The 21,723-nt window shown below is 51.1% G+C and overlaps 3 protein-coding genes across 4 annotated transcripts in view; 2 read left to right on the top strand and 1 right to left on the bottom strand.

The window, feature by feature from the left end:
* Positions 1 to 9,893, top strand: part of Xylt2 (xylosyltransferase 2) — a 14,547-nt gene extending 4,654 nt beyond the window's left edge. The window contains exons 2-11 of one of the 2 annotated variants that reach the window (XM_021212181.2): positions 2,700 to 3,192; positions 3,409 to 3,584; positions 3,844 to 4,046; positions 4,701 to 4,781; positions 4,972 to 5,188; positions 5,276 to 5,452; positions 5,655 to 5,917; positions 6,215 to 6,410; positions 6,958 to 7,291; positions 8,822 to 9,893. In XM_021212181.2, the coding sequence (XP_021067840.1) occupies positions 2,700 to 3,192; positions 3,409 to 3,584; positions 3,844 to 4,046; positions 4,701 to 4,781; positions 4,972 to 5,188; positions 5,276 to 5,452; positions 5,655 to 5,917; positions 6,215 to 6,410; positions 6,958 to 7,291; positions 8,822 to 9,144 (2,463 nt within the window). In that variant the 3' untranslated portion in view covers positions 9,145 to 9,893. Of the gene's footprint in view, positions 1 to 2,699; positions 3,193 to 3,408; positions 3,585 to 3,843; positions 4,047 to 4,700; positions 4,782 to 4,971; positions 5,189 to 5,275; positions 5,453 to 5,654; positions 5,918 to 6,214; positions 6,497 to 6,957; positions 7,292 to 8,821 lie in introns of those variants that run through there. The other variant, XM_029546539.1, reaches the window with a different exon arrangement.
* Positions 9,894 to 13,928: 4,035 nt separating this feature from the next.
* Positions 13,929 to 20,747, bottom strand: Mrpl27 (mitochondrial ribosomal protein L27). Its single transcript, XM_021212853.1, has 4 exons — positions 20,673 to 20,747; positions 17,348 to 17,479; positions 16,930 to 16,997; positions 13,929 to 14,413 (listed from the first exon to the last, which is right to left on the bottom strand). Exons 1-4 carry the CDS (start codon positions 20,713 to 20,715, stop codon positions 14,207 to 14,209), a joined length of 450 nt encoding a protein of 149 aa, XP_021068512.1. The 5' UTR covers positions 20,716 to 20,747; the 3' UTR covers positions 13,929 to 14,206.
* Positions 20,748 to 20,762: 15 nt separating this feature from the next.
* Positions 20,763 to 21,723, top strand: part of Eme1 (essential meiotic structure-specific endonuclease 1) — a 9,384-nt gene continuing 8,423 nt past the window's right edge. The window contains exon 1 of the mRNA XM_021212851.1: positions 20,763 to 20,821. The gene's annotated coding sequence lies outside the window, so the exon portion shown is untranslated. The remainder of the gene's footprint in view (positions 20,822 to 21,723) is intronic.

Raw genomic sequence — 21,723 nt, 5'->3', positions numbered from 1 at the left:
CACCATGTGGTTGCTGGGATTTGAACTCCGGACCTTCGGTAGAGCAGTCGGGTGCTCTTACCCACTGAGCCATCTCACCAGCCCACAAGATGTTTAAAGGTTGGCTGTGCTGAGAAGAGACGGGAAGGGACACGGGCATCGGGGATCCAGGCTGAGGGCAGCGGGGAGCTAGTGGAACTCTGTATTTCCACGCATTTATGATGGCTTGGATGTGGAGTATAAGGGTAATTTAGGGCTCAGTGATGGGGCTCTTCACCTCATTCTCAGTGCTGCCTGTCTCCTCTGAAGGAAAAATCAGAATCCCAGTATATTTGGTTTGAGTCCCAAAAGGTTGTCATTTACTGAGACGTGAAGACTGATGGAGTGGTAGGGGAGGGTAGTGGTGGGCATTTGCAGTTGGGGTTCAAATGTTGTCATTTACTGAGACGTGAAGACTGATGGAGTGGTGGGGAGGGTAGTGGTGGNAAGACTGATGGAGTGGTGGGGAGGGTAGTGGTGGGCATTTGCAGTTGGGGTTCAAATGTTGTCATTTACTGAGACGTGAAGACTGATGGAGTGGTAGGGGAGGATAGTGGTGGGCATTTGCAGTTGGGGTTCTGAGGTCTTTAAGGCCCCAAGAGAGATGGCAAGCAGGCTGCTTGTTCCATGCCTGAAGCCTCAAGGGAGCTTTCCAGACCAGCCATGTAAATCTGGGATGTGGATCGCAGAAGGGTAGTGTGCAGAAATCAAGAGACTGGATGGGCTTGCCGGGAGGCAAAGGCTGGAGTCTGAGGCAGGGGGCTGATGAGTGGCAGCAGATGGGGTGGGGGAACCCAGGTACCTTCTACAAACCTCACAGGAAGGGTGGCTATAGAGAGGTAGCGCTCGCTCGAGCAAGGCGTGCATCTGTTGGTGTCGGCAGGAAGAACAAGAGCACAGAGCGCTAGCACAGAGGCAGGGGACCGACCAAGGATGGCAAAAGGAAAGGGGCAGCCAGGGCGACTCTCCGGCTACAGTCTCACAGTTGATGTCCCATCTGAGGCTTGCTCTCACAGCTGAAGGGCTGTGCTCAGTGAGGGGCTGCTGGTGAGGTGGCAGAGCTGGCCAGAGCACTCACAGAACACCCCTTGCCACTGTCCCTTCGCACTCACGGGCATCAGCCACATGTCCCTCATGTGCCAGCTGCTCATGACATCAGCTCCTGAGGAGATGATCTGACGTGGCTTCTCAGTTCACTGCCTTCTACAGGAACATCCAGAGTCTCAGAGCTCGGGGTACCCTGCTCTGGGGCAAACGAAATGGCTGTCTACCTGGGAACTCGAGCTAGGAACTTGAAGGATGGGTGGGCTGAGTGAGGAAGAGAAGTAGGGAACACAGAGGAGCATAAGGAGCTGGACAGGTCATTTGGGACAGCAGGTAGCATGGAGGGTTTCTGGGTTCCCTTGAGAGATGCTGTCACACATGCAGAGGGTGGCAGCCTCCAGCTGTGGACCTACAGCTAGACTCCAGGTTTCTAGCCAGGGAACAGTTGCTATGGTGATTGCTGGCCACAGGCAATCCTAATGTAGGTGAGCCCACTGACCTGACCACACCTCAGAGCCGCTTTGGGGGATACAGGGGGTGGCTATAGAGCGCCCCGCCCCTCTTTGAGCTTGCCTGTCAGATTTTCTTTCTGCCAGCTCCTACTAGGTCCCCTTATTATTCACAGGGTACCTTCAGCAAGGCACCTTGCCTCCACTTCCTGGGAGACCTATCCAGTATTAGGGTCTTAGGCTTCATTTCTTTCTTTCTTTCTTTCCTTCGTTCTTTCTTTCTTTTTTTCTTTTATTTATTTATTTATTTATTTATTTATTTATTTATTTTTTGATTTTTTTTTTTTTCGAGGCAGGGTTTCTCTGTGTAGCCCTGGTTGTTCTGGAACTCACTCTGTAGACCAGGCTGGCCTCAAACTCAGAAATCCGCCTGCCTCTGCCTCCCAAGTGCTGGGGTTAAAGGCGTGCACCACCACTGCCCGGCTCAGGCTTCATTTCTATTCCTCCCTCCTGAGCCACTCCCCTGTTGTAGCCTCAGTATTCTTTCATGAAAGGCACATAATGCTTTGGATGCAGGTGCAGGTTAATGCTATGTCTTCCCAGCCAGCCCCTTGTAGGAGGCCTGGGTTTCATCGGGTGTTCTCCCCCGGGGCCTCTGCAGGGTCTGTCCACTCTTCTCTTCAAGAAAGCACAGCCCTGTATTTTTTTTTTTTAAAAGATTCATTCATTTATTATATGTAAGTACACTGTAGCTGTCTTCAGACACTCCAGAAGTGGGCATCAGATTTCGTTACGGATGGTTGTGAGCCACCATATGGTTGACTGGGATTTGAACTCAGGACCTTCGGAAGAGCAGTCGGTGCTCTTAACCACTGAGCCATCTCGCCAGCCCCACAGCCCTGTATTTTAAAATATGCTGAGAGAGAAAGTGGTATGAGCCCAGACCAGGAAAAAGAAGTAGTGCCATGTAGTCTGAAATCTGGAGGGGCAGGCACATGAGGTGCCATGGGGTGAGATGGATAAGTGTAGGAGCTCGCCCTGGCATGTCACTGTGCAATTATGGAGTAAGCCGGACTTTGTTAGGTAAAAGTAAAAAGGAGCTTCCAGAGTTCAAGGTAACCTCGGCCAAGATGGAACTTGAGGGAGCGAAAGAGGTAAGTGACTAACTGATCTGCTTGTCTTTTACAGAAAGGAAGGCAGAGGAAGCCGAGGCCACTAGACCCTGGGGAGGGCTCTAAGGACACAGACAGCTCTGCGGGGCGTAGGGGCAACGCTGGGAGAAGGCATGGACGCTGGCGGGGCCGCGCCGAGAGCCCAGGTGTGCCCGTGACCAAGGTGGTGCGCGCGGTAACCAGTCGGCAGAGGGCCAGCCGACGGGTGCCCCCGGCCCCACCTCCAGAGGCACCAGGCCGCCAGAACCTGAGCGGAGCAGCAGCCGGGGAAGCACTGATAGGGGCCCCAGGCTTCCCACAGCATGGAGACACAGGGAGTGTGGAGGGTGCCCCCCAGCCCACGGACAACACCTTCACTCCGAAGTGTGAGATTGTGGGCAAGGATGCACTGTCAGCACTGGCCCGGGCCAGCACCAAGCAGTGTCAACAGGAGATCGCTAATGTAGTGTGCCTGCACCAAGCTGGGAACCTAATGCCCAAGTCTGTGCCCCGGCACTGCCAGCTGGCTGGTAAGGGACTAGGGTACCCTGGCCCTTTCCAGAAGTGGACGGGAGGTGATGTGGCCCAGATCTTCATGCTCATTTCCCTCCTTGTCCGGAGTAGCGCTATATGTACCAATTGGCAGAGGAGGAGCTGGGACTAGGGCTCTGAGTCTAGGCTTCTGTTAGGAGGCAAGCAGGCAGCCTTTTCTTCATCTCACTAATGTCCCTGTCCACTCCATGCAGGCAAGATGAGCCCTGGCATCCAATGGGAAGAGATCCGGGCCCAGCAGCCTGCTGGTGGCCCTCCAGTACGCATCGCCTACATGCTGGTGGTTCATGGCCGTGCTATCCGCCAGCTGAAGCGTCTTCTGAAGGCCGTCTACCATGAGCAACACTTCTTTTATATCCACGTGGACAAGGTACCGTGAGCTGGGAAGACCCAGAGGCTCTGGTTGAACAGAGCGGAGACTAAAGGTTGGAGACAGGTAGCCTAGATTGTTGGCCAGATACCTAGAGCAAGGCAGGTTGAGGTCCAGCATGGTCAAGCATAGGGTGACATGGCCTGTCAGGAGCTGGAGTCCCTGCCACTTGCTCTCTCCCTTCTGTCCTCACATGGGGAGGGGGAAGGCAATAACTGTGGTGCCTAGCTCCATCTACAAAGTATCCCTTCTCCCTTAGCGTTCCAACTACCTGTACCGGGAGGTGGTGGAACTGGCCCAGCACTACGAGAATGTGCGGGTGACACCTTGGCGCATGGTCACCATCTGGGGCGGGGCCAGCCTCCTGAGGATGTACCTGAGGAGCATGAAGGACCTTCTGGAAATTCCTGGCTGGACCTGGGACTTCTTCATCAACCTGAGTGCCACTGACTATCCAACGAGGTGTGAGGACGGGTGGGAATGGAGTCCCATCTGTGGTGTCAGGGTTGGTGGGTCCATTCTGCCTGCCAAGTGTCATTCTAAGGTCTCCATAGCCCAGATAGGGTCCCTTGGCCTCAGGCCTGTGTTGGGCTGTGAGGCCAGTAAAAGGTGGTATGATGACTGGGAATAAGGAATGGGGCGGGAAACGGGGGGTGGGGTGGGGGTGACGCTGGAGAGATGGCTCAGTGGTTAAGAGCTCTGGCTGCTCTTCCAGAGGACCTGGGTTCAATTCCCAGCACCCACATGATATTTTACAACTATCTATAACTCTACTTCCAGGGAGTGTGACACGTTCACACAGACAGAAACACGCAGGCCAAATACCAATGCACATAAAATAAAAATCAATAATTAAAAACAATAACAACAAAAAAGAAAGAAATGAGGGAGAGCCAGAGGTTTACACCTGGAGTACTAGGTCAGATAGTGGAGGAAGGGTGCGTCTTTGGGCCCCTCAGGTACCGTCACCCAAGAGCATCAGACCAGGGCCAGGCATGTGGTCAGAGCATTTGTGTAAGAAGGAAGGTCTAGGAAGTACAGGCCATTCATGCTAGAGGGCCTCTGCTCTGGGACAGGGACAGAGCATCTGCTGGACACGTCCCCTTCCTTCACCAGGACCAACGAGGAGCTGGTAGCATTCTTATCCAAGAACCGGGATAAAAATTTCCTCAAGTCACATGGGCGAGATAATTCCAGGTGAGAGGTGGGGAACGAGGCCCTGGTCTCTTGCACAGTGCCTCCCACACAGGGGCACCCGGTGGCCCCGGCCCTGGGTTGTAAAGCCCTGAAACCAATCATAGGTAAGGGCATGCTGGTTGCCAGGTAGAGAGAAGGCTTGGGCTCCATTCTGTGGGACCTTCAGTTACGGCCTTCCTTTCTCTCTCAGGTTCATCAAGAAGCAAGGCCTGGATCGGCTTTTCCATGAGTGTGATTCCCACATGTGGCGCCTGGGTGAACGGCAGATCCCAGCGGGCATCGTGGTGGATGGCGGTTCTGACTGGTTCGTGCTGACACGCAGCTTTGTGGAATACGTGGTGTATACAGATGACCCCCTCGTGGCCCAGCTTCGCCAGTTCTATACATACACATTGCTTCCGGCCGAGGTAGGCGAGCAGGTAGGCGCAGAGACCGGGGAGGGCACTGGTTGATGAGCCCATGGTTCACCCTTCGCCCTCTCCTGCCACCTGCAGTCATTCTTCCACACAGTGCTGGAGAACAGCCCGGCCTGTGGGAGCCTGGTGGACAACAACCTGCGGGTCACCAACTGGAACCGCAAGCTGGGCTGCAAATGCCAGTACAAGCATATCGTGGACTGGTGCGGCTGCTCCCCCAATGACTTCAAGCCACAGGACTTCCTGCGGCTTCAGGTGCTCTCCCTTGGCCCCCAAGAAACCTACACCCAGCTGTCCCTCCGGCAAACTTTCAGGGTCAGAGAGGCAGGGTGGGTTTCTGCCTGGAGCAGCCCCTTGGGTCTGGGCAGCCGTGGGTGGAAAGGGTCTGAGAAGAGCAGCCCTCCCTGTGTTCTGAGCTCTGCAGTGCCCTTTAGCTTCTCCGCCTCTTCCGCCCCAGCAAGTCTCCAGACCCACCTTCTTTGCCCGGAAGTTCGAGTCGACTGTGAACCAGGAAGTCCTAGAAATTTTGGACTTCCACCTGTATGGCAGCTACCCACCCAGCACACCGGCCCTCAAGGCTTACTGGGAGAATATCTACGACGTGGCCGATGGCCCTGGCGGACTCAGCGACGTCCTACTCACGGCTTACACAGCTTTTGCCCGTCTCAGCCTGCTTCATGCTGCCACTGCTACATCCCCACTGGCCACTGCAGTCTGCAGGTAAGACTCCCCGCCTCTTCTGCCATATAGCAGGCTCTTAGAGTGTGGCGCCCTCATGGGGGAGAAAGTCAGAAACAGTCCCTGCCCAGAATGAGTACCCAGTCTAAGCCAGGAAGAAAAAAATTAAGTGTGTGTGTGGGGGGGGGGGAGTAAAGAAAGCTAGAGCCAGGACCATGTGTGGTATGAGGTTTGGGCCCACAGAAATGCCTGGGGCTCCCCAGTGCCCCTCCCTGGGACTCCAGGTGGTAGTGGGTGCGCTGATGGCATCTCCCTTTCTCCCTGCCAAAACCTTCCTAGGTTTGAGCCCAGGGGGTTGCCGTCCAGCGTGCACCTGTATTTCTATGACGACCATTTCCAGGGCTACCTGGTGACGCAGGCGGTGCAGCCCTCAGCCCAGGGGCCAGCAGAGACACTTGAGATGTGGCTGATGCCCCAGAGGTCGCTGAAGCTGTTGGGGCACAGTGACCAGGCCAGCCGGCTCCAGAGTCTGGAGGTGGGACAGGTCCTCCCCCCTTGCTTTCTCCTGACCCCCAGCAAGACGCAGGGAGTGGGAAGAGAGGGACAGACACCAAGGGAGGGGTAAGGACTCCATCAGACCTTTATGGGCTGGGCTCTCTGGGCTCTGCTTTCCCCATAACAGCAACTTTGGCGATGTCGCACACATATGCCTTTGTTACACTGTGGGGCCCTTTCAGATGCTACAGGGACGGAGCTGTCAGTTCTAATGTAAAGTGCAAAGCATCCTGGGGCTTGGATAGTCCAGTTGAGCTTTGGGTATCCTTCCCTAAGGCTCTGGCATTGTGGGGGGTGGTCTGCCTTTATGGGCCCCACCGTTACAGAACAGTTCAGGTGGCAGCCTGGAATAAACCTCAGAGCTGAGAGAGATGTTTCAGTTCTAGACCTACCCCTTCAATTTGAAGATAGGGTAACTGAGGCCCTGAAAGAAGCAGTGACTGACCTGAGGTGACACCATGAGGCGGCCTCAGAGCAGATAGAAGGACTTCTCCCAGGCTTCTGCCCAGCTGCCTCCCTCCCTACAGGTTGGTACTGAGTGGGACCCCAAAGAACGTCTCTTCCGGAACTTTGGGGGCCTGCTGGGACCACTGGATGAGCCCGTAGCCATGCAGCGCTGGGCCCGGGGCCCCAACCTCACAGCCACTGTGGTCTGGATTGACCCCACCTATGTTGTGGCCACATCGTATGACATCACGGTAGATGCGGATACCGAAGTCACGCAGTACAAGCCCCCACTGAGCCTGCCACTGCGGCCGGGAGCCTGGACTGTACGCTTGCTTCAGTTCTGGGAACCCCTGGGTGAGACCCGCTTCCTCGTGCTGCCATTGACGTTCAACCGCAAACTACCTCTCAGGAAAGGTAGGGAAGTGGTGCCCAAACGATGCCCAGGCTTGGCTAGGGTAGGGCTGTCAGGGTGCTGACCCCCCCAGGGCTGCGTGGGGGAAGGGAAGCCTGGGAGAGAGGCAGACTAGTTTGAAATGTAGCTCTGCCCTTATAACTCAGCCTTTGCGCTCGTCAAGTCAGGATAGCATAACTATGGGAGACCCCTGGGTGACCAGGACAAAAGTCACTCAAGCAAGCTGGGCGGTGATGGTGCACGCCTTTAATCCCAGCACTCAGGAGGCAGAGGCAGGCGGATTTCTGAGTTCGAGGCCAGCCTGGTCTACAGAGTAAGTTCCAGGACAGCAAGGGCTATACAGAGAAACCCTGTCTCGAAATACAAAACAACAACAAAAAAAAGTCACTCAAGCTCAAGTCAGCAAAACCGGAAAAGGCCTCAGGTCGCACCAGGGACCAGGAATGCTGTACCCTTATAGGGCATCTTGTCCTATATCCTGTCCTGTCTCCATACATATGCTCTCAGTGCAACAGAGCAGACCGGAGCCTTGTGATCCTCAGGTCCCATGTAGCTTGGGATGGCTAGATTCACATGGCCCTCTGGTGATCTGGCTGAGACTAAGGGCAGACTCCTACAGGGGTTACCTCGCTGGGATAAGTGCTGGCTAAGAGTGGTGATGAGGTGTCCCTTGGATAGCTGTCCCCTTTCTCATGCACCCTATCATGGTAGGGGAAGAAGGTAGGGAAGAACAAGAGTAATCCAAAGAGGTAAGGATGAGGAGCTGGGCAGATGCAGGGCGGGCAAAGCCACTTCCCCATTGGATGGCAGAAACAGCAGACTAAGCAGTCAGCTCTGCAGGCAGGCCTGGGACCAGACCACAGAGGGCAAGGGTAGAACATATTCTAAGCCGAGGGACAAAGTTGGCACATTTCTGCAAGGATAGAGTGGAGCTGGCCAGCCCAATCTAGAGTAAAGGCTGCCAAGAGATCTGGGAGCTGCCAAGAGGTTGAGGGATGTGGGTGGCACAGCCAGAGGGTACCTTGCTTTGCTTTCTAAAGTACCTTGTTCGCCACGATTCTAAGGTTGGGAGGCTGGGGATTTAGCCTAGGTTCTGACCTCAGCTTTTTAAAAAAAAAAAAAACAAAAAAACAAAACAAAAACAAAAACGTAAAGTTGGGAATTTCAGAATTACACTTTCTAATTTTGCTTACTTATTTACTGAAACTCTGCCTTACCTTGGAGCCCAGGCTACCCACCTGGAACTCACTGTATAGCCCATTCTGGCTTTGAACTCTCAGCGTCCCTCTTGCCATTGTCTCCCGTTTGTTAGAGCTACAGCTGTGAGTCACCATGCCAGCTGCCACTTGGGCTTTATAACAGCTGGTGATTGTACAGGCATAGAAAATCACTCGGAGTAGCCATAGTCCAGTCTGTAAGATGAGAGCCCATGGTAAGGTTAGGGTGGGAACTACTGTGTTCAGCCCTGACTCCTGTGGACTGGTCCCCATGGGACTGTGGGACCTGCTTAACTGCTTGTTCTGTACCCCCAGATGATGCCAGCTGGCTGCATGCAGGACCACCGCACAACGAATACATGGAGCAGAGTTTCCAGGGCCTAAGAGGCATCCTGAATCTGCCTCAGGCAGAGGCCCTGGAGGAGGCTGCCCGGAGGCACACAGAGCTCACAGGTTCTGCACTTGAGGCCTGGACAGATGGGGAACTGAGCAATTTCTGGTCTGTCGCAGGATTGTGTGCCATAGGACCTTCTGCTTGTCCCTCCCTGGAGCTCTGCAGACTGACCAGCTGGAGCTCTCTGTCTCCTGACCCCAAGTCAGAGCTGGGGCCTGTCAAAGCTGACGGGCGACTCAGGTAGCAGGACCCCAGCCAGCACATCCCGGAGGAGCCGGGGAATTGCACCTTACAGACAACGGAGGGACATCTCTCCCACAGACAAGAACCAGAGGCCCAGGCAGTATGCCCATTTGAGCCAACAGGAACCTACACGGAGGGCAGGGAAGGTGGGCGCAGTGCTCCCTACTGCTAACGGCCCTGCAAAGAGACCAGCGGTCCACCGGAGCCATGAGGAGGTTCGTCCTCTGCTCCTCGCTAGTTTATACTTTTTTAATAATTAAAATGAGTGGCAGAGGGAGGATGATGTGCAATAGGGCTCAGAGAAGCCCCAGGATATGGGCCATGGCTACAGGGAGCACCACAGAGCGTATCGGTTTCTGCTCTGGGGAGGCATGGGCTGCCTCCCTCTGCAGAGCCTCCATCCCCAGCCTGTGCCTGAACTATGCACTGCTGAGGCTCTTAAGAGGCCCAGGTGCCTCCCAGGCTCAGGCCCGGAGGACAGGTGATCTGTGGGGGCTACTGTGGAGCTGCACTTTGGCGAGCCGGCCTCTCCTCTGGGAGCCAGGGAGCCCTAGAGCAGTGCTGGGGCCGGTTCTCTGGCTTCCCTTGGAAATGCACGCCATCGGCCTGCTGAGATCCTCCCCACTGGAGGAGGGAGCCCACCGGCAGCACAGGAAGGCTGTCTGTCAGAGCGCTCACAAGAGTCGCGTTGTGCCTGAAGCTCAGTGCGAAGTCTGAAATATGCAACAGAGGAAATATATCTCTCTCTCTTCAAGCTCAGTGTCCTTGTTTGCTTTCTGTGAGTTTCTGCCTGCAGTCAAACTCACTTCAGCCCGGTCTGGGTTCATCCTGAGAGGTGGGCTGGGCTGAAATGGAATAGATGGACGAGAGAAACGGGAGCCAGGACAAATTATTCTGATCAAGGCCCAAAGTTTAATGAAGGAGTTCAGTTTATATAGCGTGGGAAAAACCCCAGTCCCCAGCCCCAGTCTTTGCAGGCACAGGTGAATGTCCGTAGGCGGGTCCAAAGGATGTTGTCTTCTGGGACATCAAACGGTCTTTTCAGCAGGCGGTGGAGACAGTTTGAAGGACAGCGACAGTAGAGCAGCTCTGGCAGATCTGAAGATTTCCACCGGTGGATCTGGGCTTTGAAAGACAGCGATTAGTATAGACAGTAAGGCGAGCTTGGCAGATCTGAAGACCACCACTGCAGGTGGTCCAGTGGCAACCAGGAGCTGGGAGGCCCCAACAGCTTTCTGCTGCTATGACAAAGACCATGACTAAAGGCACGTGCACGAAAGGGTTCCCTTCGTCTAACAGCCTATAGTCCATCATAAGGAGAAGCCAGGGCAGGGACTCGGGAGGCACTAAACACAGGCCATGGCTAATTTTTTTGGCTTGCTCCCCGGGCTCATGTTGTGAGACCCTCCCACAACAGTCGTTAATGGAGCCATTTTCCTGACTGAGATGTCTTCCCAGACGATCCCGGCTTGTATCAAGTTGAACCAACTAGGCGGCCAACTGAGGTCCCATGTTTTCTACTGTATGTGAGGGAGCGGTGGCTGACCCCTGGATTTCTAGAAGTCAGTCGGTTCTGATAGGCTTGAAATAGTAACAGTCCCTGTAGCAGGAACTGGTGGAAAATTCAACCAGAAGCCAGATAGCTTTGCAGTGGGGGCTTCTTTCTGCAGGGAAAATGGGGCCTGGGAGGCTTAGAATCCTCGTTGCTTGCTACCCAGCAGGCCAGCATTAGCGGTGGTTCTAAAAAGCCCTACCTGGCACGCCTCTGGGTCAGACTGTGGTGAATGATAGCTTAGGGGCCTTCGGCGTCACCGAGGCCCACCCCCAAGGCTACATACATCTTTCTCGCTACTTAAGCCTTGCCTTTGTAGCCTGCTCAGGAGAGGCTTTGTGGTTATGGCCTACCGGTTAGTTCTGTAGGCTTCCCTTTATGGCCCTAGGACCTGAGTGAATGGTGCCTAAGTTCCTCTCTGCCTTCCCATCTGATTCTCCTCCTGTTGTAAGGAAGGGCTCAGTCATTAGTTCTTCATGCCTCACATAATGTGGGAGTAGGGATGGAGGTTTCTGGACCTCTAAGATCGTGTCATCAGCTGCCACACTGAGCAAAGCTCAGTTTAGCTCAGGGAGGACGGTGGCTGATGGCTGCCCGTGGGGCAGCGGTCTCCCAGTTGCCGGAAGGGCGCTCCTGATCACCAACACACAGCACTAGGGTGGGTGGTTCACAGCCTGGCAGGTTGGGACTGCCAATCTTTAGGTAGCAAGTTCCGACTGAGAGCTGGAAAATGAGCCCTGGGCTCAGAGCCCCTGATGTTGGGCACTCTTCGGAAGGGGCGGAGGCCTCCAGGGCCATTCTGTAACTGCACTCTGCAGCTCTCAGAGGGTGTGGCTGGCCGGCCAGGAAGTGCTAAGGGAAGGAGAACACAGAGAATGGTATTTTGTCAAGAGAAGCTGCTTGCTGTCTGTCGCCCACTTTACTGAGTATTTGATGCTAGCTCTCCAGGTGGTTATGGGGGGGGGGCTTTTTTTAAAAAATTATTTGACTGTTTATTTATTCATTCATTCTGGTGGGGTTTTGTTGGTGGTGGTGGTGGGTTTTTTGTTTTGTTTTGAGACAGTTTCTCTGTGTAGCCCTGTCTGTCCTGGAACTCGATCTGTAGACCAGGTTGACCTCAAACTTAAGATATCTGCCTGCCTCTGCCTCCCAACTGCCGGGATTAAAGGTGTGCCCCACCACTGGCATTTTGTTTTAATTTACCAATATCAACTCTTATGTCAGGTACAGAAAATTACCAGCTGGATTCAGCAGATGAGCTACAGGCAGTAAATCATGGTAGACTGCATCAGAGAGGCCACACACAGGACCACTTAACCAGCCCACAGCACAGTAGTTCTGAGTACTGGGTTTTGTTTTTTAATGTACACATTTAATGTATGTGCTGGGGGAGTGCACACACGCAGAGACCAGAGGACAGTGTCAGGATCCCACTCTATCAGTTTCTGCCTTATCCTTTGAGACCAGATTTTTTTTTTTTTTAAAGATTTATTTATTATTATATCTAAGTACACTGTAGTTGTCTTCAGATGCACCAGAAGAGGGCGTCAGATCTCATTATGGATGGTTGTGAACCACCATGTGGTTGCTGGGATTTGAACTCAGGATCTTTGGAAGAGCAGTCAGTGCTCTTAACCACTGAGCCATCTCTCCAGCCCCGAGACCAGATCTCTTATTGAACCTACAGCTTGGAGTTTCTTTCAGCTGGGCTGACCAGCCTGAAAACCTCAGGGAGCCTTCTGTCTCTGGCTCCCAGCACTGGGGCTACAGCTGCTCTTGGTTTTTTGGGTTTTTTTTTGTACATAGGTGCTGAGGCCCCATCTTCTGGCCTAACAGAAGCAACTGTTCCTTAGGGAAGGGGCCTTTGAGATCTGCTGAGCCTAGGTTCCCTCTAGCTCAGAGCAGCAGTAGGAAATGTTTGCAGCATCCTGGCCAGGCCCCTCCCTTACATGGGTAAACAAACTGCCAGAGAACCCTCCCTGAAGACAAAGGTCTCTTCCTAGCTCTCCAGCTCCAGCGAGGAAAGCCAGAGCAGGTTTCTGTGGACTGGAGGGGGCAACTCCAGCACTGCTAGGCCTCTCCTCAGGGACAGGGACAGAGCATCACACAGCAGCCATGTAGGAAGCAAAATAAAATTGAGCTGCAGCCCTAGGCTCTCAACTCCCAACTCTGAGCACCAGAGGATGGAGGGGTGAGGGCAGAAGATGCTGTTCAGACTGACCTTCCAAAGGCCATCAGAGCTGCGGGAAGCAGATGGAGCCAATGGCCAGGAAGGAACACACCCTCTTCCTCACCTAAGTGCTTCCCAGACATGCTGAGGGCTGTTAGAGGAAACAGGAGGGAGCAGATGGGTGCTGGGGTGAAGTGATAGACTCTGCTCCCTTAGAGGCTAAGCCTGTATCCCACCCAGGCTTGCATTGGATCCTAAGGCCGAGCTCCTCCTTATCTCTACCTACACAGGTTCATCCAGGGGAAGGAGCAGACATGTAAACGAGGATCCTTGCACTGCCTCCTCTAAGTGGGGAATGAAGTATGTGCTAGCATCCTGCAGCCAGGCAAGGGGCCTGATGTGGCTAGAAGGCAGTGGAGGGAAAGATGTCAGAAGCTTGTAGAAGCAGGAGCAAGGTACCTTGGGCCACAGACCCATCAGTAAGAGCAAAGGCCTGGGAGCAGTGGTGCACGACTTCCTTGCTTTGCTTTTCTTGGTCATAATGATGTCCCCAGAGAGGTAGCCTGTATGAGGCTGCCCAAGACCCACCAGTAAACCCTGTGGCAGTAGGTTTGTGTGCCCAACTGTTGGACAAAACCACTGGGCCAGGTTTCCCCGGCTGACTGTATAGTGCTTGGGGCCCTCTAAGCCTTGGGTGCTCTGCAGAACTCAGCTTTTCCCATATAACTCTTATATAGTGTCTGTTCAGTGCCCTTGGGCAGGACAAGGAAAAGGCTACAAAGCCTTTAGATACTTGAAAGTCCTCCTTTGCCTCTGTGGACAGACCCCAGGCCAGGAAAGCCTACGAGGGACTGGCAATGGATGACCCTGAAGAGCAGTGTGAAGGGCGTGTGTACATGGGGATGGGGAGAGGGCTAAAACATTTGCCCTCTAATTCCTTCAACTGCCACCAAGCTATGAACCCTCAGGGACACTGCTGCACTTCTACCCCACCATGGCTTGCCTACCCCTCAGGAAGCAGCCACCTGTCCTGTCCCTTTCCATCTCTCTCTCTCTCTTTCTCTTTTAAAATATTTATTTTGTGTATATGAGTACACTGTTGCTGTCTTCAGACACACCAGAAGAGGACGTCAGATCCCATTACAGATGGTTGTGAGCCACCATGTGGTTGTTGGGAATTGAACTCAGGATCTCTGGAAGAGCAGTCAGTGCTCTTAACCGCTGAGCCATCTCTCCAGTTTCTTCTGTGGAGATCTTGTCCTCACCCTGAACCTTGACTTCCATCATCACTTGCTCCTGTGACCTGGGCTCCAGGCCCCATCCAATGGTCTCAACAGGACTTCAAAGCATGTCTACTAGTTTGAAGGTTCCCTCAGGTTTGGCAGGAACCACGTGGACAAAAGTCTTGTAGAGCACAGCACCCTTGGGCAGACTAGTGACCAGATCCACAGCCTCCGAGTTTTTGGGATTGGGTATGTAGACTTCCTTCGTGTAGCGGACTATCCCCTCCTCCAGGGCGTACAGGCACTTGTTCCTCCCAAGTCCCACCTGCAACACACAGACCCTGTTAGCTGGAAGAAGACAAGTGGTCTGTCCTTAGGCCTTACATCAGACTTCTCCTTCAGAGTAGAGCCTGGGGCAGAAGGGCAGGCTCTGAAAGGCCCCTCTCCAGTCTCTCCTCTCCACTGCATGGCACTTCCTTCACCAACTCCGTGAGAGAGCAGGGAGAAGAAAACAATCCTAACAAGAAGAAATGCTAACAGCAGTAACATCAACACAGCTACACATCAATCACAAGCTACAGTGGACAGATCCCCAAGCCAGGCTCCCATAAAGGTGCCACAGACCGCTGCTCCTGACAGACCGCTGCTCCCGACAGCAGGCTTTGCTTACACTTACAAAGTTTAGATTCTATAGAGAATACAGATCAAGAATGTATGGGTACTAGCATACATACGCACATGCTAGTAAAACAATCATGATGTCCAAGGGCTACTCACAATTAAGTCCTGTTTCATAGCTTACGCAGAGAACTCACTTCTCTGTGCATTAGATAGATCTATTTCCTGCCCTATTTTTTGATGATAATATAGTTAAGTATTTTAATAAATAGTATAGTTAATACAGATTTTATAATTGCTTATACTCTTTTTCTTTTTCTTTTTTTAAAGATTTATTTATTATATGTAGGTACATTGTAGTTGTCTTCATACACTCCAGAAGAGGGCATCAGATCTCATTACAGATGGTTGTGAGCCACCATGTGGTTGCTGGGATTTGAACTCAGGACCTTCGGAAGAGCAGTCAGTGCTCTTAACCACTGAGCCATCTCTCCAGCCCCCCCCCCTTTTTTTTTCTTTTACAACTTGAAATTAGATGTATGGCAAAACTTGAGGGCCTTGAGAGATGACTTAATGGCTAGAAAAATTTGCTGCTCTCCCAGAGGACTCAGATTGGGTTTCCAGCACCCACACAGCAGCTCACAAATGCCTGTAACTCCAGGTCTGAACAAGCCAACACTCTTTTTTTTTAAAGGAAAAATAAAAAATGCTATGCTATATTCTCAAGCTATATTTTGAAGCTATGCATGATGGTACATGTATATGATGTTTGCCAAACTCAGAAAGGGGATTGCTGCAATGTTAAGACCAGCTTGGGATACATGGAAAGTTCCAGGCTAGCCAGAGGTACATAGCAAGACCTTGTCTCAAAAACAAACAAACAAACAAACAAACAATGTGTGACAATCTTACACAACCAGTCCCATACTGTTTGGTGTCTCTCTGATTAAAAGCATGAGTCTAAAGCAAGCAATGGTGGCATACTGCTGTGCTCCCAGCACTCAGGAGGCTGCGGCAGGAGGATGAATCATTCAAGGCCAGCAAGGGGAACATAATGAAACTCTTTCCATTGCTAAATACCCTGTAATATAGGAGAGTTACTTTCTTGTGTCTGCAGATTGGGAATAAGCTCACTACTTCATAAGGATCATGAAGAACATGGAGCATACTTAACTCAAACCAGCTTCTACTGTCATTATTTTAGTAAAGAATTCACATCCAATCCCCACCCCCACCCCCGTGGGGCCAAGAAGGTGTAGAAGGGGTGTTCTGGCTGGCCTGAAACTCAGTATGTTGAGTAAGCTGGTCTTGAACTGGAGAACTGCCCGCCTCTGACTTCTGAGTGCTGGGTTGAAAGGCATGCACTATGCTTGTCTTTGATGATTTTAATTTTATGTACATAGGTGTTTTGCCTGAATTCATGTCTGTGTACCACTTGCATGTCTGCTACTATCAAAGACAGAAGAGGGTGCCAGTTACACCCTGGAATTGGAGTTACAGGTGGTTGTGAATCAGTATGGGTGCTAGGAATTGAACCCAGGTGCTCTTAACTGCTGAGCTGCCTCAGAACCCCTTAGATTTCTTTCCTTCCTTCCCTTCCTTTTGGTCTTTTGAGACAGGGTTTCTCTGTATAGCCCTGGCTATCCTGAAACTTGCTCTGTAGACCAGGTTGTCCTTGAACTCACATAGCTCTGCCTGCCTCTGCCTCCCCAGTGCTGGGAGTAAAAGGTATGTGCCACCAAGGCCATTTGATGTTTTTAACGGGAAGGAAAAGTATTCATTGAATCTGATTCTGGCTGAATAAAAATATTTCTTCTTTTGGAGTCATAAAAGAGAAAATGTCTATTAAAATTATAAATTGATTTATAAAAAAGCCCGAAAGACACATGTATCTGTAAGAGTACAGCACTTTCTGAAGATAACTGTATTTAAACCATATTATTTCTAGGTCTTCAGGCAGCTGCAAGTGCTCATACATCATTTTATGTAACTTTCTTTCATTTTCTATAGAAGAGAAAAATGAGACCCCAGGCATGCTATGATCTGATGGTAGGCAATCTGGACTTTAACTAGGGGTCCATTACTCTCTGAGCCTCCGGCATTTCAACCATAAAACAGAGATGACATCTACCTCATAGGAACAGGCTGAGGACACAAGACATGTGCATGAAAAGGTTGCCCTAGGAAAGACGAAAAAAGGGGAGGGGACAGAGAACAACTCACATGGGCGCCTGGGTGCCATCTAAACTGTCGCTGAGTGCCAAGGATGTTGCCAGCATGAACGTAATGACCTAAAAGAGAAGTCCACAGTGAGCCGTCTCTGAGAAGTCATGGCAGCCCAAGGGTCCCCACCAACCCCCAAGCCTGCTCCTGGACGGACCGCCAAGACGGCCCTACATAAACAGCGCCTGACCCCGATCCAGCCGACACTTTTTCGACTGCCTGGCTAAGAAACTGCAACTCCCTGGGGTCCCCGCCCCTCCCTTGATCTCCCCTACCCCTTTAATGTGGGCGTGAGCGCCACAGTGGGCTGCAGAGACAGCAGAGTGAGGCACCCAAGTGGCATCTCCGCTCTTCCGAGAAGGGGCAGGGCAGCACTGTGGGCTGCGGCTGGGAAACAGTGACAAAGGCACGCCCTTACCTTCCATTTTCTTGATGCCGTAGTGTTTGCCTCGTGATTTCCCACCAAGGTTCTTAGAGCTGCCACCTGTCTTCTTGGATGCGTGTCTGACAGCGAGCGCTGTGGGTGCTGTGGGGCTCAGCAGGGCTGTCACTGCAGAGAAAGCGAAACCCTGCTCAGAGGGGCTCCCGAATACTGTGCGCTTTCTTGTCTCTGTGGACCATTTGCCAAGCTGAGAAGCAGTGAGGGAGAGGAGGGAAAACGAGAGATGTGTGAAAGGAACAGAGATGCTAAGTGTGTGGTGTTCAGGGAAAGCCTGGGCAGGGAGCAATTCATCCCTGGAATTGGCCAGAGGTAAGCATGGTATGGGAAGGCAGGGTGGGTGGGTGGGTGGATGGGTGGTGGGTGGTGGTGGTGGTGGTGGTATGTGTACTAGGGAGAGCAGGCAGTGAGCATAAACAGGGGGAGAAAAGTCTGTGCTCTGGCTCCTGACACATCCAGTCCAGCTGAGCAGAAACAAACAGCACAGAAACAGATGAAGTGGACACCAGACAGCTGCCTGCTTCAAAGATTCAGCCTTCTGCCCAAGGGAAGGGCAGCCTACGGGAAGGGCAGCCTACGAGACGTGCAGGGCTTGCCTCTGCTTCAGCCTTCCTTACCACTGTCTTAGCTATCCACTCACCCACTATACATCACACACTTGCCACTGCCTTAGCTATCCACTCACCCACTGCACATCAGACACTTGCCACTGCCTTAGCTATCCACTCACCCACTATACATCACACACTTGCCACTGCCTTAGCTATCCACTCACCCACTGCACATTACACACTTGCCACTGCCTTAGCTATCCACTTACCCACTGCACATCACACACTTGCCACTGCCTTAGCTATCCACTCACCCACTGCACATCAGACACTTGCCACTGTCTTAGCTATCNCTTAGCTATCCACTCACCCACTGCACATCAGACACTTGCCACTGTCTTAGCTATCTACTCACCCACTGCACATCAGACACTTGCCACTGTCTTAGCTATCCACTCACCCACTGCACATTACACACTTGCCACTGCCTTAGCTATCCACTCACCCACTGCACATCAGACACTTGCCACTGTCTTAGCTATCCACTCACCCACTGCACATTACACACTTGCCACTGCCTTAGCTATACACTCACCCACTGCACATCACACACTTGCACCATAAGGGCAGCCTGTCAGAGGGTGGCTCCCGCAGGCCATTTCAGAAAGGTCTTTTCTTCCTGGAGCCCATAAGCAGATGTCCAACCAAGATTGGCATTAATCTGGCCTCTCCACTCATCATCCCAAAGGACTCAACACCATTTACTTTAAAGGGGGGAAATTATGAGGGAGGCATTGAAGGAGATAGAGGTGATCAAAATACACTGTATACATGAACAAAATTCTCAAAGATGAAATGAAAATGCTTTTAAAATAAGATTATCTGAAATTCTTGCTAATGGGGCCGGAGAGAGATTCGTCAGAGGTTAGCAGCAGCGACTGCTCTTGCAGAGGTCCTCCGTTCAGCTTCTAGCGCTTTTGTAGTGGTTCACAGCCATGGGAGGCAGAGGCAGGCAGATCTCTGTGACATCAGGACCAGTCTGGTCTACAGACTGAGGTCTAGGACAGCCAGGGCTTCATAGTGATACAGTGTCTCCAAACAAACAAACATCACAAAAAAGAACTTAGGAGGCACCTTCAATGTCCAGCAATGGAATGGAATCTTCCTAACTTTAATGCCCTCCCCCTCCCCTGTAGCCCATGAAGACCTTGAACTTGCAATCCTCAGGTCTCTACTTCACATATAACCTGAGGTTACAGGCATGCGCTTCCTGGCTTCATTCACTGACTTACTGGGGACTGATGTCTTGCTTTGCCTACATTATTTCCCTCATATATCTCTGTTCTTGTGAAAAACAAGAATCTACAGAGGACTTCTCTCCCCTCATTTTACAGAGCATTAAAACTTGTAGAATCTATATTCAGAACAGACAGATGTCATCTTCACCCACTACTCTCCAGGTTCTCTACCATCACCACTAACATCTGGGCCAAATTATCTATCCTATAGCAAGTTTTGCAGATGGTTTTCTGTGTAGGTTTATTTATTTATTTATTTATTATATTTATTTGTAGATTATCTATCGTATAGCAAGTTTTGCAGATGGTTTTGTGTGTAGGTTATTTTATTTATTATATTTATTTGTAGATTATCGTATAACAAGTTTTGCAGATGGTTTTGTGTGTAGGTTATTTTATTTATTTATTATATTTATTTGTAGATTATCTATCGTATAGCAAGTTTTGCAGATGGTTTTGTGTGTAGGTTATTTTATTTATTATATTTATTTGTAGATTACATCGTGGTGCGCACTAGGCTCCGCACCACGATGTACAACGTCCACAAGCATATAGCAAGTTTTGCAGATGGATTTGTGTGTAGGTTATTTTATTTATTTATAGATTATCTATCATATAGTAAGTTTTGCAGATGGTTTTGTGTGTAGGTTATTTTATTTATTTATTATATTTATTTGTAGCTTTTGAGACTGTGACCCAGACTGGCCTTGGAGCTAATGCAATCCTCCTGCCTCAGGCTCCTAATTGCAGGCACACCATTCCTGGTCCCACCTGATTGCATTTTCATTTATTTATTTGCACCCGGTCTGCCTCCTCTTCATTGGCTCCTCAAAACTGTAAAACTTGAATCAAGTCATTTTCTTGCCTTCCGTCTACACAGGTTTGGTGGGGTCTGACTCTTTCAGGTCTTAATTGTTATCTTTTCAAGAGACCTCCTTGATCCCCTAATCTAAGACTCTTCACAACACTATTCACGATTACAACCAAGTCACTCACGGTGTTGACTGGCGGAACTCACAAGGCGTTAGAAATCATGTTTGTGCTGGAACTCTGAGCAGTGTCTCACCAGACCTAAGCGTTGGTCATGGTCACAGACATCTGAAATACCAGCCCTAAGACGGCAAACGTCACAGTGAGAATCTACCTCAAAAGCGAGGAAAGGAAAAAAGCTAAGTCCTGCATATCTGCTCAGTTAAATGTTTTGAACTTAGTCTTCTTCAAATCCGGAGGGATCCACAGAAACCCAGAGGCGACAACCATCCACCAGGCTATCATTCTACACCCCGACCCTCCGCGCGGCACCGCCCACCACGTGTCACGTGACCGGAGCCAGTCGCCCTCCAAAGGCCGCGAGACCCTCACTCCTTCCCCGTATCTAGGTTCACCATGGGCTCCAGTTTCCATCTCCCAGCCTCCCTGCTGTCTCGGCCCGAAACAGCCACAGTGCTGAGCTACCTGCTGCCCGCGTCCTCAGTGTAAGCGCCGCCGCCGCCGCCATATTTACTTCACATTCACTTCCAGGCTGCGAAGTCTGCTTCCGCTACCGGGATAGATCCACTTCCGGGTCTTCCGTGCAATTCAAAGAGTGGCGGGAGCAGCAGCAGGTGAGCCCAGATCTCTTGGGGTTTGTGGCCGGGACCTCCGGCGACTTCTGCAGTGGACCGTGGGCCCCAGAAGCAAGGAGTGTGACCAGCACGAATGTTTGTCCCACTCCAGGAGCCACATGAAGGTCCCTAGGGAGGGACCAGGGTGAGGGTCAGCTAGATTCTATGCTTGACTGGTTGTTGATGCACAATTTCATTTAATTCCTTATAAACCTAAGTTACTGGTATTATGTTAAATTGAGATCCAGGAAGACTGCAATTATTATCCTGGGCTACGACCTACAGTCACTAATTGTTGAAAGAATGACTCTTGCGTGTAACCCAGCCGTTTCAGGCAGACTTAAGTGTACACACAAGAGAACTGTGAAAACACACCCGTTCAAAATATTTGTACGTGAATGTTTGTAGCAGCGTTATCCGTAATAGCCAAGAAAGGGGAGCACGCTAACCATCCATCAAGCAACAAATGCTTAAACAAAATGTGGCATAGCCACACAGTGGAATATTATTCAGCTATGAAAACTTAGGCAGTAGTGGTGCATGCACAGTATGGCCACAGAAGGACCCTGAAAACATGACTGTGAAAGACACCAGTCACCAAAGACACATACTGTGTGCTTCTATGAAATATACAGAACACGTAAATCCATAGAGACAATGGATCTTATTTTGTTTTTAGGTGTTGGGAAAGAGAAAGAACTTGGTTTTGTTGTTTGGTTTTTTTTATTTTTTTTTTATTTTTCTTTTTTATTTTTCTTCTGGTTTCTTTTTATTTTTAAATTAAAAAAAATTAAATGGTTATAGAAGGGCTGGAGAGATGGCTCAGCAGTTAAGAGCACTGACTGCTCTTCCAGAGGTCCTGAGTTCAATTCCCAGCAACCACATGGTGGCTCACAACCATC

Source organism: Mus pahari, chromosome 14, assembly GCF_900095145.1.
Source record: "Mus pahari chromosome 14, PAHARI_EIJ_v1.1, whole genome shotgun sequence".
NCBI classification, from domain to species: Eukaryota; Metazoa; Chordata; class Mammalia; order Rodentia; family Muridae; genus Mus; species Mus pahari.
Note: the sequence above shows the minus strand (reverse complement) of the source record. Positions and strands in the feature narration are given on the sequence as shown.